We start from the raw sequence: 18,521 nt of genomic DNA on the forward strand, positions 1-18,521 counted from the left end.
GAAACACCAAAATCCATTGTCACTTAGTTGAAAAATGGTTGAACACTTAGTTGAAAAGCGGCTAACAGTTGGCCCCACCGGCCACCCTGCAGGCTGAAAGCAACTGCCCTCACATCTAACCTGTATAGGGGCTGAGGATCCTGTGGTAGTCCAGGGCTGGGTGGGACTGGAGCAGAGTCCTGGAGGAGTGTTGATATGTGTGGATTTGTTTTCATATATTGCAGCCTGTACTGGATGGTCATGGTGTAACAGTGGATGAGACATATTTTCAGCTTCAGGTCGGATCATCTGCCGTCTACTAGTTGATAAGCTAACTCCACTGGATGGATGTTGAACTTGTCACAACATTGATCCTCTGCTGCTGTGGCGGTACAGCTGTTGGCAGGAGAGATCAGTCTGCTGAGTCAGCAGCCAGGGTCTGAACAGGTGTGAGACACGACTCAAATCCACATGTGCTTATCTTCAAACAAGGTGAATATTGTGGCTATCCGACTGTCCTACTGACAGCCACTGCAATACACCGACTTATTAAAGGAGCACGGGCAGAGAAATGAGTTTAAACTTTTTTTGCAGACTGGAATATGAATAGCCTACTTTTGAGTCTGTTAACATGTGGCTTGCCGCCGCTGAGGGACTGGCGCTGTAATGGACACTTCAGGACGTTCAGCACTCTTTCATTCACATGTCTGTATCAGTAGGCTGGAGCGGTAATCCTCTTAAATTCCGGTCGACAGAGGCGGAGCAAATCGCCTATTGCGTATTCGGTTCTCTCCGGTTATTTAGAGTGTGGGGCAATGCGGAGTGTGCGTGGTTGACAGACTTTACTGTGTAAGTGTAATGATTTTTTCGGGGGAAACTGTGTAGGCAGTGTGTCCGCAAACCGAGCAGATGCTGCTCCGGCCATGACTCGTCCCAGGAATCACACCTTTCAAGCGGCGTTGATATTTATATCGGTCGCACAGCTTACCACAGGTACTGGATACTTTTACAGGTCTTACTTTGATTCAGCTGGGTTTACATTTTTAACATCGAAATCTAGTGTGTCCTTGTTTTATTGTGTGATCGTCTGCGTGGTCTTGTGGAGAAACTATGTTGTTGAGGTGGTAGCCTAAGCTAGTGTACGCCGTTCTGCAGCGTTCCTGCGTTTGGACTTGAAACTTAAAGGGAGTCAGGCTTCCCTGCGTGGATTGAATACACACTCCTGTTCTTCACATTCACACGGTTACAGCAGCCTACATAGTTAGTAGTGTGTTAACACGTGTACCGTGAACATTATGCAATTAAACTGTCATCTTACATAACTGATTGGAAAGCATCTTAAGCGCGTGTCAAAAGATCAGTCTGTAGCCTACTGTCGTTTATAATAATCACAATACTGCAGGGCCCGTTCACAGGTGCTGCGTGCTTCAGTCGTTATACAGGTGGTTCAGTCATGGTTCAGACCCGACTGGTTCAGGTGGGTCTGGATCACTGTATTTGTCAACTTTTGTTAGTATTGTATCATAAAGAAGACAAATATGTTGTCTGTTAGACAACATAAACATAAACAAAAAAATACTATTTGTATATTTTGTAAAGCTTGGATGACATGAGGATTGGCCTTGCAGTTCTTTTTGTTCAAGATTATTCTGTCAAGGATGGTATTTTTCATCAGGAGTGGCAGACTGATTGGAGTCTTGCTACTGTATGAAGTTAATTACCAAATTATTGACAAAACAAGATAAATACAAAACGTTCAGTGTATTATTTTTTCAAATGGTGTTTGAATTATAAATTAGTATTAACTAAACTGCAACATGTCCATATAATAAAAAGCTGTAGCCTGTAGCTGTAGCCAGGCCCGCGAAGAGCGGGGCCAGGCCCACGAAGAGCGGGGCCAGGCCCGCGAAGAGCGGGGCCAGGCCCACGAAGAGCGGGGCCAGGCCCGCGAAGAGCGGGGCCAGGCCTCTCTTACAGACACTAATGAGGGGGCAACACAACACACCAAGGCTGTGATGTGATCAGTATACAGGTTTGAGATGTGTGCATGTGCATGTGCATGTGCATGTGCGTGGCCTGAACCTCCTGCAGGGACTATTTACATTGTGTCTTTCCCAGAAGTCAGACACTTGCTATGTGTGCTGAACACATGACGACTAGAGAGCTGGGGCCAAAGTAGCTATTATTTATTAATTATTATTTATTAGTGAAATATTAAGAGAAAGTTTACAGTACGTTGCTTTAGGGATATTATTTGGTCATTTTAAGGTTTTTTAACCTTTATTTTGCCAGCAGCAACTTCCATTTATGTGGCATGTTTAACATTGTTAAAAGCATATTGCAATGAATGAGATCCCTACCAGAGCCTTCCATTTCCAATTAGTTTCATAGTAATGTATTTAAGACAAGTGTATCTTGACTTGTCCCTGTTTCCCAAACATGAATTTGTTTCATAAACTGGTTTCATGATTGAGTTCCTGGTGCGGTCACAGTAATCATAGGCTGCTTGAGAACATTCTGTTGATATTCTTGTGATTTTTACAGTGAGTGATGAAGGATTGCAAAGGAACAAGTGCTAATGGCAGTAGGGAAACTGGCCCATATATCCCTTCCACAAATGGGCTCTACCTTTTGCGATGTAGAACCAGAAATCAATTGGCAGTGGATCATTCTATTCATCTCCTGATGGGGGTGACAAGTGCAGACACTCTCAGATGTCTCTCAGGGGTTAGATAGATTCCTCATGTCGATAATTCAAATTAGACAGTCTCGACAAGACTTGACACAAACCAGTTTGGATGTTCTGCCCAGTCTATTCACAGTTAATTAAGATAACGTTCATCTGTATTAATACTGGAGGTGCTCTGTAGTGTTTCTGTGAGAAATCCTAACAGAGCCCTAGTTTAGTGGAGGCTGAGCCTAGAGGCCGGATCTACCATATGGGCAATCTGGGCACGTGCCCTACGTGATCAGAGTTTGTATTATTTTTTTTATTTGTCTACATAAAAACAGTCTACACAAGGCTTGCTTGGCCCTCAATTTTTAAAATTATACAATCAGAATAAAATAAAAGTTGTTTACAAAAAATGAAGTATGATTGTGTGTGTGTGGGTCTTTAGTGCCCAGGGGGCCTTTAGAGTACAAATCTGGCCTTAATGACACTACAACCATGACACTAAAACTATGAGACTCGAACCAGCAGAACTGCCTTAAAAACGACCCTAACCCTACTGACTTTTTATTTTTTTTATAAGGCGCATGGCAACACTTCTCAAACAAGTATGTTGGGCAAAACAAAGCTAGAAAGATGCTTGATCCAGCTCTGTGGCTGTCACATCAGGAAGTGGACTGCCTGTCCAGTTCACATGGCCTTACCAGGCAGGACAGGAGCTCCAGGAAGAGCGTTAGATTATCTGGGTGTTAAACTAAGAGGCATTATTCTGGTTTCTCCGAACAAATAAGGCCACAGACCTGAGTTACATAACAGGAACCTTCTCTGCCTGAAAGAGCCAAATGGTCCCCCAGTCTAAGAGGTCTTTACAGGACTTTGGTTGGTTGGCACCATCACTGGGCTCCACCCTTCTGTTTCGACAAGAAATGGTCGGAAGAATGGAAAGTTTGTTTAGGATTAGAAGAAAGTTTAGTTACACTGGATATGGATTGAGAGAGAATCACACACACTATATAATCTAGCCAGAGTGGAGGTCCAAGGGGTGACTGTTTGTCTTGGAAGCACAAGGCATCCAGAGGTGACACGTGACAAAGGGGGCTGTAGGCTAATGTGCTGCTGTCGTGTGTTCCAGCTCTCAAGTGTGTGTGCCGGCTGTGTGAAAACAACACCTGTGAGACCAGCGCGGACGGAGCGTGCTGGAACTCTGTGATGCTGATCGACGGCAAGGAGGAGACGGACAAGTCCTGTCTGTCTGCTGAGAAGAAAAACCAGGTGTACTGCTACAGCTCCCGGAACGTGTCCAAGAGGAACTGCTGCTTCACTGACTTCTGCAACAACGAGAACCTGCACCTGTATCAAGGTAGGTTCCTCTGCCGTGTGTCATGGTGTTTCAGTGGAGGAGATGGCAGGAGACTTCCTAAACCTAAAGTCTAATGGTGTGAGGTGGAGATGGTGGGAATTCTGTTGATCTAGGTGCAGTTGCAACCATAGTTGTGTCTGAATCCCCTTGAAGCAAGCGGTTTCCTTCATCACGTGGAGAGGGAGAGGGAGATGGGAGGGGTGGAGAGGGAGAAGGGAGGGGTGGAGAGGGAGAGGGAGAAGGGAGGGGTGGAGAGGGAGAGGGAGAAGGGAGGGGTGGAGAGGGAGATGGGAGGGGTGGAGAGGGAGATGGGAGGGGTGGAGAGGGAGATGGGAGGGGTGGAGAGGGAGAAGGGAGGGGTGGAGAGGGAGATGGGAGGGGTGGAGAGGGAGATGGGAGGGGTGGAGAGGGAGAAGGGAGGGGTGGAGAGGGAGATGGGAGGGGTGGAGAGGGAGATGGGAGGGGTGGAGAGGGAGATGGGAGGGGTGGAGAGGGAGATGGGAGGGGTGGAGAGGGAGATGGGAGGGGTGGAGAGGGAGATGGGAGGGGTGGAGAGGGAGATGGGAGGGGTGGAGAGGGAGAAGGGAGGGGTGGAGAGGGAGATGGGAGGGGTGGAGAGGGAGATGGGAGGGGTGGAGAGGGAGATGGGAGGGGTGGAGAGGGAGAAGGGAGGGGTGGAGAGGGAGATGGGAGGGGTGGAGAGGGAGATGGAGAAGGGAGGGGTGGAGAGGGAGAAGGGAGGGGTGGAGAGGGAGATGGGAGGGGTGGAGAGGGAGATGGAGAAGGGAGGGGTGGAGAGGGAGAAGGGAGGGGTGGAGAGGGAGAAGGGAGGGGTGGAGAGGGAGAAGGGAGGGGTGGAGAGGGAGATGGGAGGGGTGGAGAGGGAGATGGGAGGGGTGGAGAGGGAGATGGGAGGGGTGGAGAGGGAGATGGGAGGGGTGGAGAGGGAGAAGGGAGGGGTGGAGAGGGAGATGGGAGGGGTGGAGAGGGAGATGGGAGGGGTGGAGAGGGAGATGGGAGGGGTGGAGAGGGAGATGGGAGGGGTGGAGAGGGAGATGGGAGGGGTGGAGAGGGAGAAGGGAGGGGTGGAGAGGGAGATGGGAGGGGTGGAGAGGGAGATGGGAGGGGTGGAGAGGGAGAAGGGAGGGGTGGAGAGGGAGATGGGAGGGGTGGAGAGGGAGATGGAGAAGGGAGGGGTGGAGAGGGAGAAGGGAGGGGTGGAGAGGGAGATGGGAGGGGTGGAGAGGGAGATGGAGAAGGGAGGGGTGGAGAGGGAGAAGGGAGGGGTGGAGAGGGAGAAGGGAGGGGTGGAGAGGGAGATGGGAGGGGTGGAGAGGGAGATGGGAGGGGTGGAGAGGGAGATGGGAGGGGTGGAGAGGGAGATGGGAGGGGTGGAGAGGGAGAAGGGAGGGGTGGAGAGGGAGATGGGAGGGGTGGAGAGGGAGATGGGAGGGGTGGAGAGGGAGATGGGAGGGGTGGAGAGGGAGATGGGAGGGGTGGAGAGGGAGATGGGAGGGGTGGAGAGGGAGAAGGGAGGGGTGGAGAGGGAGATGGGAGGGGTGGAGAGGGAGATGGGAGGGGTGGAGAGGGAGATGGGAGGGGTGGAGAGGGAGATGGGAGGGGTGGAGAGGGAGAAGGGAGGGGTGGAGTGGGACACATGTGACCTCACACAGTCAACAACAACCCGTTGCCACGGGATTCCACTCCCTGTGCTTAGATTGAGGCAGTCTGGCCAGACAAGCTAAGCACTGATCCTCCTTGCATATCCTGTGACATAATATTGTTGGCAGAGGTTACCAGCGGCCAATGTGTGATCTTCCCCTCAGGTTTATAAATACCTCATCAGGCATGGGGCAGTGTGGGGTGCAAATCCTCTTTTGTTGCAGGTAGGCTAGGGCTTACAGAGAGTTGGGGTGGTTGAAGCTGCAGGTAATTGATTTGTTGTCAGGGCTTGCACACTCAGTGTGGACGAGCATTGTGATTTTCAATTGTGGTGTGTTTTACTGTGCTGAGACATCTATTTTCACCCCCCTTCACACACACACACACTCTCACACAAACACACACGGATGATGTTGTGTGTTCTGTGTGGATGATGTTGTGTGTTCTGTGTGGATGATGTTGTGTTTTCTGTGTGGATGATGTTGTGTGTTCTGTGTGGACGATGTTGTGTGTTCTGTGTGGATGATGTTGTGTTTTCTGTGTGGATGATGTTGTGTGTTCTGTGTGGACGATGTTGTGTGTTCTGTGTGGATGATGTTGTGTGTCAGATGGGGGTCAGATGGCTGAGCGGTTAGGGAGTCGGGCTATTAATCAGAAGGTTGTTGGTACGATTCCTGGATGTGCCAAAAATGACGTTGTGTCCTTGGGCAAGGCACTTCACCCTACTTGCCTCGGGGAGAATGTCTGTACTTACTGTAAGTCGCTCTGGATAAGAGCGTCTGCTAAATGACTAAATGTAATGTAAAATGTAAATGTGTTGTTTTCTGTATCTCTCTAATAATGGCAGGAATCTTTGTGTGTGTGTGTGTGTGTGTGTGTGTGTGTACAAATTAGAATGGGTTTAGTTTCCGACGATCAACTCAAGAAGCGGCCACTCTGCAAAGTGTATGTGTCCTCTTTATAACCCAACGGAGTGCAGTGCCGGAATTGACGTTGTTTGGATAAGCATTTTGACATCAAATAATGAAATAAATTATGAGGTGAGGGAGTCTGGTCTGGTCTGGTGGAGGTGAGGGAGTCTGTTCTGGTGGAGGTGAAGGGGTCTGGTTAGGGTTAGTCTGGTCTGGTTAGGGTTAGTCTGGTCTGGTTAGGGTTAGTCTGTTCTGGTGGAGGTGAAGGGGTCTGGTTAGGGTTAGTCTGGTCTGGTTAGGGTTAGTCTGGTCTGGTTAGGGTTAGTCTGTTCTGGTGGAGGTGAAGGGGTCTGGTTAGGGTTAGTCTGGTCTGGTTAGGGTTAGTCTGGTCTGGTTAGGGTTAGTCTGTTCTGGTGGAGGTGAAGGGGTCTGGTTAGGGTTAGTCTGGTCTGGTTAGGGTTAGTCTGGTCTGGTTAGGGTTAGTCTGTTCTGGTGGAGGTGAAGGGGTCTGGTTAGGGTTAGTCTGGTCTGGTTAGGGTTAGTCTGGTCTGGTTAGGGTTAGTCTGTTCTGGTGGAGGTGAAGGGGTCTGGTTAGGGTTAGTCTGGTCTGGTTAGGGTTAGTCTGGTCTGGTTAGGGTTAGTCTGGTCTGGTTAGGGTTAGTCTGGTCTGGTGGTGGTGAGGGGGTCTGGTTAGGGTTAGTCTGGTCTGGTTAGGGTTAGTCTGGTCTGGTTAGGGTTAGTCTGGTCTTAGTCTGGTGGAGGTGAAGGGGGGATTTGTCCTCCAGTGCCTTGGGCTTGGCCCATTACGACCCGTTCCCTTGGTTACCACATAGATTGTATGCAGAGGCACACAGACACCCGAGTCCTTCCAGATGACTCTGCGCAGGGCAGAGTGTAAATACAGAGGGTCATGTTTAAAAGGCACTTAAGGAGAAGCCATGGATAGCATGGTCGTAACAAGCTACGTCCATGTTCATGAAACCGTTTGGTTGGAGGACTGGAGGTTGAGCAGGAGGTGATTCTTCCATTCATGTCATCCTGTGTTGGGTGTTGTCATCCTGTGTTGGGTGTTGTCATCCTGTGTTGGGTGTTGTCCTCCTGTGTTGGGTGTTGTCCTCCTGTGTTGGGTGTTGTCCTCCTGTGTTGGGTGTTGTCATCCTGTGTTGGGTGTTGTCATCCTGTGTTGGGTGTTGTCATCCTGTGTTGGGTGTTCCTGTGTTGGGTGTTGTCATCCTGTGTTGGGTGTTCCTGTGTTGGGTGTTGTCATCCTGTGTTGGGTGTTCCTGCGTTGGGTGTTGTCATCCTGTGTTGGGTGTTGTCATCCTGTGTTGGGTGTTGTCCTCCTGTGTTGGGTGTTGTCCTCCTGTGTTGGGTGTTGTCATCCTGTGTTGGGTGTTCCTGTGTTGGGTGTTGTCCTCCTGTGTTGGGTGTTGTCCTCCTGTGTTGGGTGTTGTCATCCTGTGTTGGGTGTTCCTGTGTTGGGTGTTGTCCTCCTGTGTTGGGTGTTGTCATCCTGTGTTGGGTGTTGTCCTCCTGTGTTGGGTGTTGTCCTCCTGTGTTGGGTGTTGTCATCCTGTGTTGGGTGTTCCTGTGTTGGGTGTTGTCCTCCTGTGTTGGGTGTTGTCAATGACTCCTTCTCCACTGGGGTTATCTGGTTCCAAATCAGCTAGTCTGTGTCAGGACTTAATCTGTTTTTACACTTTAGATTTTCATTAAGATATCCCAGTCTTCATTTTGCCGACATACCGAACACATGTTGAATGAATGAAATCAACAACAAAAACATATTTTACATTGATAGTCCTGTACATGTGTTCTCCTTGTGTGAAGGCCTGGTGTCATATTATGCTTACCATCGCATGACAACTGATTTCGTAAAAAAATACTCAGTGATTATTCTGTATCATGTGAAAAACATGAGTACTTATTTTATGTAAAGCAATTACTGTACGGCACATGACTTGAATCACAACAAATAAGTACATTATTTACCTGCTTGATGTCTAGATCAACATTTACAGTTCAGCAGATGGATTTTGAATGTGTCTGGTCATACATGTTGTACAACATGTTGTAGTTTTTCTGCAACATTGACACATACCATGCAGCTATGTGTGTCCTGCCTGCCCCAGTGTGTGTCCTGCCTGCCCCAGTGTGTGGCCTGCCTGCCCCAGCCAGACACACACAAGTCAGACTATGACGTCAGAATTAGTACTGGAGGACGTTGAAAGGACACAGCACCTTATTTTTAAACCAATTTTTAAATTTATTTCCATACATTTGGTTATTTTGTCGACGGTCCTGTCACATGCAACTACACTCTTACTGTATGGAGATAGGGGGAATGTACTGAGGATGAAGGAAAAGTTTGAATACATGTCAGGAGTGATTGATTGCTCTTCAGATAGCTGCCATTGCCCTTGCTGTTCCCAAAGTAGCTACCAGGAACTGCTTGATAATGTAGTTACCAGGAAATGCTTGATACTCAAAACATATTCGAAAGTGGGTATAGTTGACGGGGTACATGTGTTGAAAACAGAAGTTCCTGAACAAGGTCTGTGTAAGGCCAGAAGGAAGACAAGATCAATTTAGAACAACCTGACTTGAAGAGAAGATTCTATATCTATGTATTGGAAGTGTTGCTCGATAGCAGAAAATTCTTCAATGAGGCACACTTTTCGAAGGCTTTAACTGTGGGTCGTGAGTAGGAGACAAACCTACTTCCTGTTGTTCAGTACAATGCCGTGGTCTACTTTGCCCTGGTTGGACATGGTGGTAGAGTAGGTTGAAGGGCAGGGGTACATTAGGCAAGACCAGACATATCTGACCCTGTGTAACTTGACCTGGAGGAGATGTTGCAATTCGTTATTCCTCTTAATTGATGGAGAAACTTGTTGGGAGACTGAAGGATTTAAAAAGAACCAAAAGGTCAAGGAGAAAGGAACAGGACTGCACTTTAGCCGAGACTTTTGGAGCTTTAGTGGTCAAGGTCTCCTGAGGCTCATCATGTACTAAAGCAAAGTAAGAAAATGAAGACCTGAGGTCTTGTGAAACACACGGTTTCTCAAATCCACGGATGTTTTTCTGTCATCAAGACATGTCATTTTAGTGCCCCTGAAAGTGTTGTTGCCTAGTTGACTTTATCCACCCACCAAGAGCAGCAAGGACAGAGACAAACGTTGCTTGTTATTTTCCACGGTTGTTGTGGGGAGGATGAACCAGGTGGGACAGGTCAGGAGAGGAGGTCTGACTGTCTGAATAGTCTGAATCATTAAAATGCATTTTCAGGTTAGCTGCATGGCACTGCATTAAAAGAAAAAAGGCAATTTACGTCCAGTAAAATCCAGCCTCTCAGTCTTTCACTGTCGGAGGCCAGTCTGATTGCCTCAGAATATTGATGGCCAGTGTCGAAAACTCCTGGCATTTTGGAAGCAGAGAAAAAAAAAAAATCTTTTGAGGTGTTTGAAAGGTTGGTCCAGTCTCAGTTGACTGGTAACATAATAGATTATGTAGTCATACACATATTTTTGGTTGTTGTTTATATGAATTGTGTTTAATAGTATATATGAATATACGATGTCTGGTGTATGAGCTTGTATGGTTTATGGTATGAAGTGGTTCAACCAGACCACTAGAGGGAGCAGCCACAGTTACTGTTTAGATTCCTAGTTAAACGGTCGTGTAGTTGTCTGGTGATGTTTTTTCATTTATATTTTATTATTAACCCAGCTATGGAAGTGTGTGTGATCATTGTGTTTATTTACCGGATTATTTAGAGTGCTCAGATTGATATTATCTTAACCAAAAAAGTGTGTGTGTGTGGTTGTGTCGTCCACAGAGAGGCCTTCGGAGGTGCCTGGCTGGGGCAAGCTGGAGCTGGCGGCAGCCATCTTGGTGCCGTCGTGCCTGCTGTGTGTGGGTGCCATGCTGGGTGTGTGTGTGCTGCAGGGCCCGCGCTGCGCCTACCGCCGGGCACACAAGCAGGGTGCAGAGGAGGACCTGGAGGACACACTCATGGCTCCTGACAAGTGTCTCAAAGAGCTCATCTATGACATGAGTTCCTCCGGCTCCGGATCAGGTGAGAACACACACACACACACACGCAAACACACGCACGCAGACACACACACACACACATACACACTCATACAATGTGCAAGTCTGTTTTTCATTGTTTATGCTCATGTAGAAACACAGGAAGAGGGGGAACACCAGGCAAATTAGGCATCATTGTCATTTACTGTGTCCAGGATGATATTTATTGTCTGTTAGAATTATGGACTGGTTGGTCCCTTGACATCGACAAACAGAAAACAAATGTGATAATTATTTAGGCTAGTGCGGTGGATTTCATACAGTGCAGTTCACGGAATATTCGAGCCACATACACACAAAGATTCCTGCCTAGTTAGATGAAATAATATGTAAATGTTTTGAGGCTTGACGTGTTGTGGTCCCGTGTGGTCCCGCTTCCTCAGGCCTCCCGCTCCTGGTTCAGAGGACCATCGCCCGCACCATCGTGCTGCAGGAGACCATCGGGAAGGGCCGCTTCGGAGAGGTGTGGCGTGGGAAGTGGCGAGGAGAGGACGTTGCGGTGAAGATCTTCTCCTCCAGAGACGAGAGGTCTTGGTTCCGCGAGGCGGAGATCTACCAGACCATAATGCTCCGTCACGAGAACATCCTTGGCTTCATCGCCGCCGACAACAAAGGTCTCAAACTCAGTCTTTTAATTGTCCAATTTGAATACCTGCAATGTTCTTTTCGCCGTAAACTACCAACAAAACATTTTTTGTTAACAGGTTGTTGGGGAAACAGTTTCTAAGCAACCACACAATGTCTTAGAACTGCTTGCGCTAGTTTCCTGTTTTAATAAAAAAGTAGTTTGGACCTGCTGAACCCAGTCTGTAGGCTGTGTGTGACCTGCTGAACCCAGTCTGTAGGCTGTGTGTGACCTGATGAACCCAGTCTGTAGGCTGTGTGTGACCTGCTGAACCCAGTCTGTAGGCTGTGTGTGACCTGCTGAACCCAGTCTGTAGGCTGTCTGACCTGCTGAACCCAGTCTGTAGGCTGTGTGTGACCTGTGTCCTCTGTGTGTGATGCAGATAACGGCTCCTGGACCCAGCTGTGGCTCGTGTCTGAATACCACGAACCTGGCTCACTGTTTGACTACCTGAACAGGTACACTGTCTCCGTGCAGGACATGATGCTGCTGGCTCTGTCCATTGCCAGTGGACTGGCTCACCTCCACATGGAGATCATTGGCACCCAGGGTGAGTGTCTCTGTCTCGTACTACACAAATGGGACGGGGGAGGGGGACTTTTAATTTGAAGGCCACCACTGCCAAACAGGAAGCAGAATCAGAATGAATGTACAGTATTGTACATATGGCACCCAGCCCACCATGGAAGCAGTTCTGTCAGAACAGGTACTTCCAGAACAGTCCACAGATCTACTATTGCACATGCAAGTGGGTTGTGCACAAAGCCTCGATTACACTTCATGGCTGATGCCATGGCTGGTTGCAGTGAGTTTACAAGAAAGTTGGGCAGGAAAACAAGATGATTAAGACTAAACAAAAACATGGCTTCTTGTGGGGTTGCTGAGGAGCAGGAGGAGAGTGACGGAGCATATTTACATGTTCATTTGGAGCATCACAACACACTGACCAGCTCTGTCCCTGACCTGAGTTGGTTACCAGACAGCGATAAGAATTTTCAAGTGTCCACAACAAGTCAATAAGAAGTTTCAAAAGTTCCAGCCTCTTTCACAATGACCCCTCCAGCCGAGGGTTAGGGTTAGAGATCACTCCCCACCTGCACTCATCTGTCCTCTTCTTCCTGCACATCTCACTGCTCCAATTAGAGCTGTACACAAACAAAGCATGCCTGTGTTCATGTGGTGTAACATCATCAGTGCTGCATTCATCACGGGAAGCACAACACTTCAGAATGCACTTCATAACGAGGGGAGCTTCACAACGTTGTTTGGCAAAATATCAATGCGCTATTCTCAAAAAACGTGTCTTTTAATGTTTGTCTAATCAGGTTGTGTGTGTTTTAAAGTGTCTAATCAGATTGTGTGTGTTTTAATGTGTGTCTAATCAGGTTGTGTTATCTGTGAACAGGGAAGCCTGCCATTGCACACAGGGACATCAAGTCCAAGAACATTCTGGTGAAGAAGAACGGGACAGCCGTCATTGCAGACCTGGGCCTGGCTGTCAAGCACGACTCCACCACCAACACCATCGACATCCCGTCCAATCACAGAGTGGGGACCAAGAGGTACGCAACAGACACACCTGACAACAGCCACACTTGACAACAGCAAAAACACTGTTGCCTAGATACGTTGACCATGGGAGACACTTTGCCTCCTGAAATGGCACAGCTTATAAAGAATCCTGAGCTCCAGTTCTACAGGAGTCTGCTCGGGAGCTGCTCTGTCTATCTGACAGGTGTCTCCTCTCACATCACCGTGGGCCTCGAGGATGTCTAGCTATTCTTAGGCCACCATATGCTGTTTGTGGACAGCTGCTGAGCAGGAGAGAGTCTGTGTCCTGAGGAAGAGAGAAGGGGTTGTCCTTCTCCTGCTGGTCTTCTTCATTAGCTTTAACAGGTTTGTGCTCTGCAGGTACATGTCCCCAGAGATCCTGGACGACTCCATCAATATGAACAGTTTTGAGTCGTTCAAGCGGGCGGATATCTACGCCTTGGGCCTGGTGTTCTGGGAACTCTCCAGGAGGTGCTCTGTCAGGGGTGTGTTATACACACACACACATACACACACACACATACACACGCTGTACTGCATTCATATAACCTTACCTAATTCACACTGGGAACATAACTATTTCAAGCAGATCCACGTTGTGGGGCCATTGCAAGGTTAAGGACACAGCGAGTGATGTGTTTTGTCCTGTTTTTGTCCTTTATCTACATGGTGGAAACTGACAGAAAATTGGGAATTTTGTCTAAATAAAGACTGTGTTCATTCTAACAGGAATTCATGAAGATTTCCAGTTGCCTTACTATGACTTAGTGCCTTCAGACCCATCTGTGGACGACATGAGAAGGGTGGTGTGTGACCAGAAGCAGCGGCCAAGCATCCCCAACCAGTGGCAGAGCTGTGAGGTGAGCACCGCTCAGAGGTGGGGGTGATGGGGGTGACTGATGGAGCTGTGCTTGTGTGCAGGCTCTGAGGGTGATGGGGGTGACTGATGGAGGTGTGCTTGTGTGCAGGCTCTGAGGGTGATGGGGGTGACTGATGGAGCTGTGCTTGTGTGCAGGCTCTGAGGGTGATGGGGGTGACTGATGGAGGTGTGCTTGTGTGCAGGCTCTGAGGGTGATGGGGGTGACTGATGGAGGTGTGCTTGTGTGCAGGTGATGGGGGTGACTGATGGAGGTGTGCTTGTGTGCAGGCTCTGAGGGTGATGGGGGTGACTGATGGAGCTGTGCTTGTGTGCAGGTGATGGGGGTGACTGATGGAGGTGTGCTTGTGTGCAGGTGATGGGGGTGACTGATGGAGGTGTGCTTGTGTGCAGGCTCTGAGGGTGATGGGGGTGACTGATGGAGCTGTGCTTGTGTGCAGGTGATGGGGGTGACTGATGGAGGTGTGCTTGTGTGCAGGCTCTGAGGGTGATGGGGGTGACTGATGGAGGTGTGCTTGTGTGCAGGCTCTGAGGGTGATGGGGGTGACTGATGGAGGTGTGCTTGTGTGCAGGCTCTGAGGGTAATGGGGGTGACTGATGGAGGTGTGCTTGTGTGCAGGTGATGGGGGTGACTGATGGAGGTGTGCTTGTGTGCAGGCTCTGAGGGTGATGGGGGTGACTGATGGAGCTGTGCTTGTGTGCAGGTGATGGGGGTGACTGATGGAGGTGTGCTTGTGTGCAGGCTCTGAGGGTGATGGGGGTGACTGATGGAGGTGTGCTTGTGTGCAGGCTCTGAGGGTAATGGGGGTGACTGATGGAGGTGTGCTTGTGTGCAGGCTCTGAGGGTGATGGGGGTGACTGATGGAGGTGTGCTTGTGTGCAGGCTCTGAGGGTGATGGGGGTGACTGATGGAGCTGTGCTTGTGTGCAGGCTCTGAGGGTGATGGGGGTGACTGATGGAGGTGTGCTTGTGTGCAGGCTCTGAGGGTGATGGGGGTGACTGATGGAGGTGTGCTTGTGTGCAGGTGATGGGGGTGACTGATGGAGGTGTGCTTGTGTGCAGGCTCTGAGGGTGATGGGGGTGACTGATGGAGCTGTGCTTGTGTGCAGGTGATGGGGGTGACTGATGGAGGTGTGCTTGTGTGCAGGCTCTGAGGGTGATGGGGGTGACTGATGGAGCTGTGCTTGTGTGCAGGTGATGGGGGTGACTGATGGAGGTGTGCTTGTGTGCAGGTGATGGGGGTGACTGATGGAGGTGTGCTTGTGTGCAGGCTCTGAGGGTGATGGGGGTGACTGATGGAGCTGTGCTTGTGTGCAGGTGATGGGGGTGACTGATGGAGGTGTGCTTGTGTGCAGGCTCTGAGGGTGATGGGGGTGACTGATGGAGGTGTGCTTGTGTGCAGGCTCTGAGGGTGATGGGGGTGACTGATGGAGGTGTGCTTGTGTGCAGGCTCTGAGGGTAATGGGGGTGACTGATGGAGGTGTGCTTGTGTGCAGGTGATGGGGGTGACTGATGGAGGTGTGCTTGTGTGCAGGCTCTGAGGGTGATGGGGGTGACTGATGGAGGTGTGCTTGTGTGCAGGTGATGGGGGTGACTGATGGAGGTGTGCTTGTGTGCAGGCTCTGAGGGTGATGGGGGTGACTGATGGAGGTGTGCTTGTGTGCAGGCTCTGAGGGTAATGGGGGTGACTGATGGAGGTGTGCTTGTGTGCAGGCTCTGAGGGTAATGGGGGTGACTGATGGAGGTGTGCTTGTGTGCAGGCTCTGAGGGTAATGGGGGTGACTGATGGAGGTGTGCTTGTGTGCAGGCTCTGAGGGTGATGGGGAAGGTGATGAGGGAGTGCTTGTGTGCAGGCTCTGAGGGTGATGGGGAAGGTGATGAGGGAGTGCTTGTGTGCAGGCTCTGAGGGTGATGGGGAAGGTGATGAGGGAGTGCTGGTACGCCAGCGCGGCTGCTCGGCTCACGGCACTGCGCGTCAAGAAGACGGTGGCCCAGGTGAACGTCATGAAGGACATCAAAGATTAGCCACCTGGACGCATGCTGGCACCGGCACCAACTCACCCGGACTGTCTGGAGAAGAAAAGAACTCTGGTCATCCAGGGCAACCGCGTGGTGTCCATGCCATCAACAGGAAGCAGCAATGAGCATGCTCAGCTAAGGATGCCAGAGGATTGTGGGAGGAGTCTCTTCACACCTTACAGGAAGTGACAGAACTTAATTGGCCAAACCACAGGAAGTAGGAAGGAATTAAGCTGTGACCTGTCAGGAGATGGATGAGAAACACAATGTACAGATTTCTTTGCTACCTCACACATGTTTTAAGTGCCCAAAGCTTGAAGTTGCACATTTAACTGCTTTGTGCCATATACTGTATTTATCAATATTGTGCTAGGCTGACTGTGAATGTTACTGAGTAACTTCTTACCTGATTGTACAGGACACATGTGTGAACAGTTGACTGTTACACTGGTTCACCTATCGCCCATCTACCAGAGGATAAGTCAGAATGCCTGATGACAAAACTACACATTAGTATTAGAAACACAACCACATCCATTTCTAAAAGTCAGTGTTAAACAACATTCAAATGTGCTAAACAGCCAGTGCTACTATATGTAAGAGAGATTGATAGACAAGAAAACAGAAAGATAGGATTTACAAAATGATATAATGATTCTATATGAATATCATGATATATCCAAAGCCTTTAATTTAATGCTGCACTTTTTTGTAGACTGACTATAAAAATGCCTATGTGAAAACATATCTTAAAAAAATAATATTTGTATACTGCAGATACAAATTGCTGCTGTAAGATTCTCAAAGCGGTGCACTCTTTCTTCAAGGTGCACTTGTAAAGCTGTATATAACTATACATAGCTGACAACAATTCAATATTTCAATACAGAATTACTCAAAACATAATGCTGCTGTGCTTTCTTTGCTTATGGATCCAATTTGTTTAATTTGTAGGAGTCTACAAAATAGGGATTTTATGTTGTGAGGACAGATTTGAGTTTTGAGCACAACGGGTGAACTTGTGAACACTATTACTGGTGTGGGACACCACTTGTGAACAATCAACAAACCAAAGGGTTGATAGCGCCACTTAACCCTAATAAGTGTGCGTGTTTTTTATGAGGACCAGATTCTCCTTGAATGTTTACTTTGATATCATTGCAAATGCTGATGAGCTGTGTAAAATCACCATAGTGCGCATTTGCATTTTTTACTCCATGGATCATGAAGTTAAGGAGAGGGAGTAGGCTACCATGATAGGTGGCAGTACATTAATTAGCATGATCGAAGTCGGATCACTAGTTGTTAAAATGATTACATAATTATAATGAGCTACTGTACTGCTATACTATCAGATATACTATACTAGCTGGTCTGATATCTGCACATGTCTGTCATTTTATGTTGCTGTTTCGTATATAAGAACAATTATTGTTTCACTTCGTGTTTTATTGTACTAATTATGTGAGAATGCAGTATTGCAGTTTGAAACGCTTTGCCTGTATCAAGTGGACACGTTAGCGTTTACATAAAGTTGGTAAAATTGCAAAGTTAAGCTTTTGATGTCACGAGGCCTATATGTTTGAGTCAGTTTTCTCAAAAAACAAAAAAAAAAATAGAAAAGCTGTACACTTTGAGAAATGTGAGACAGTTGTACTGTTAGAGATAGCGTGTAGTTTGACTTATAAAACCATCAGTCATTCCAAAGATATTAATTTCAATTCTTACTGGGGTTAATTGTTTTTGATATTGTGTCTGACACAAAAAATGTTGCCTGCCCTGGTAAGATCATGTGACTTTTATAAAGAAGATTATTGTTGGATTTTACATCCTCTTGTGAGTTAGCATAATATTTTGTTTTGACAAAGGTAACCACTGTACATTGTGTTATGAAGTATATGGTTTTCGTCTAGCCTAATGTTTCATTACGATGGCTTTCATTCATGCACTATTTAATAGTCAATGTGTGACATCAGTGAGTCAATAAAATATTTTTCATGTTTCAGTTTCAGGTTTAATTTCATTGGTTCATTAGATGAATATCTGATGGTTATTTAGATCATGACGCACAATACAGGCTAATGGTTATCAAATGTAATTTTCCATTCCAGATTACATAATTATAAGAAGGGCATATTTCTGTGAAATCGTGTCCAAGTTTGTCACCTGAAATGAGACCCTTTAAGATCCTTTTTTTTTTTTTTTTACCTCTGGCGTGACTCATGCTCATATTGGTCTGAACTGTTTACAGCAAGTTTGATGCTAAGTTGTGTGTCCGTTAAACCGAGGAAGTGAATTGTCTGCACGTTGGCTGTCAGCACTACACATATGAGTCAGAAACATCGCTAAACCTAATGTTGGCCTAACTGTTTTTTTCTGCAAGGTGAGAGGAGATACGGGGGATAACGCGGTGTCAGTTACATGTTTTAGAAAACTAGTCTCAATTCCGCCTTCCCTCACCGCAATGACGTACTGAGAAAAGCGTCGAGAACCAGCGAATCTTTTCGTGTTAATTTCATGATCAGTCTTCAACAAGGACAAAGCCTCTTTTTAATTCAACAAAAAATTCTAAAGTAGGACGCAATGCCTAAAGTATCATTCTTCTGTTTGATGTCAGGCTTGGCGTTACGATGGGATTTAGCATTCATCCTGGAGTCTATTCACATCCCTGTCAATTCAGATAGTAGGCTATTTCTAATTTACAAGGATGAGAAACTAATTTAAACAAACTAATCTGTCTGTCAGTCAATCTAATTTGCTCACAGTTGCTG

At 47.8% G+C, this 18,521-nt stretch overlaps 1 protein-coding gene across 2 annotated transcripts; it reads left to right on the forward strand.

The window, feature by feature from the left end:
- The first annotated feature begins 621 nt into the window (after positions 1–621).
- LOC134017894 (activin receptor type-1C) lies at positions 622–17,755 on the forward strand. Of its 2 annotated transcripts, none has more exons than XM_062458018.1 (9): positions 622–972; positions 3,783–4,010; positions 10,422–10,661; positions 11,062–11,292; positions 11,686–11,853; positions 12,709–12,865; positions 13,215–13,339; positions 13,584–13,714; positions 15,539–15,770. In XM_062458018.1, the coding sequence occupies exons 1-9, from the start codon at positions 903–905 to the stop codon at positions 15,635–15,637; spliced, it is 1,449 nt and encodes a 482-aa protein (XP_062314002.1). In that variant the 5' UTR covers positions 622–902; the 3' UTR covers positions 15,638–15,770. The 2 variants fall into 2 exon arrangements, with proteins under 2 accessions (XP_062314002.1, XP_062314001.1); XM_062458017.1 differs by having other exon boundaries at positions 626–972; positions 15,631–17,755.
- The last annotated feature ends 766 nt before the right edge of the window (positions 17,756–18,521 follow it).

This window comes from Osmerus eperlanus, chromosome 3, assembly GCF_963692335.1.
Source record: "Osmerus eperlanus chromosome 3, fOsmEpe2.1, whole genome shotgun sequence".
Lineage (NCBI taxonomy): Eukaryota > Metazoa > Chordata > Actinopteri > Osmeriformes > Osmeridae > Osmerus > Osmerus eperlanus.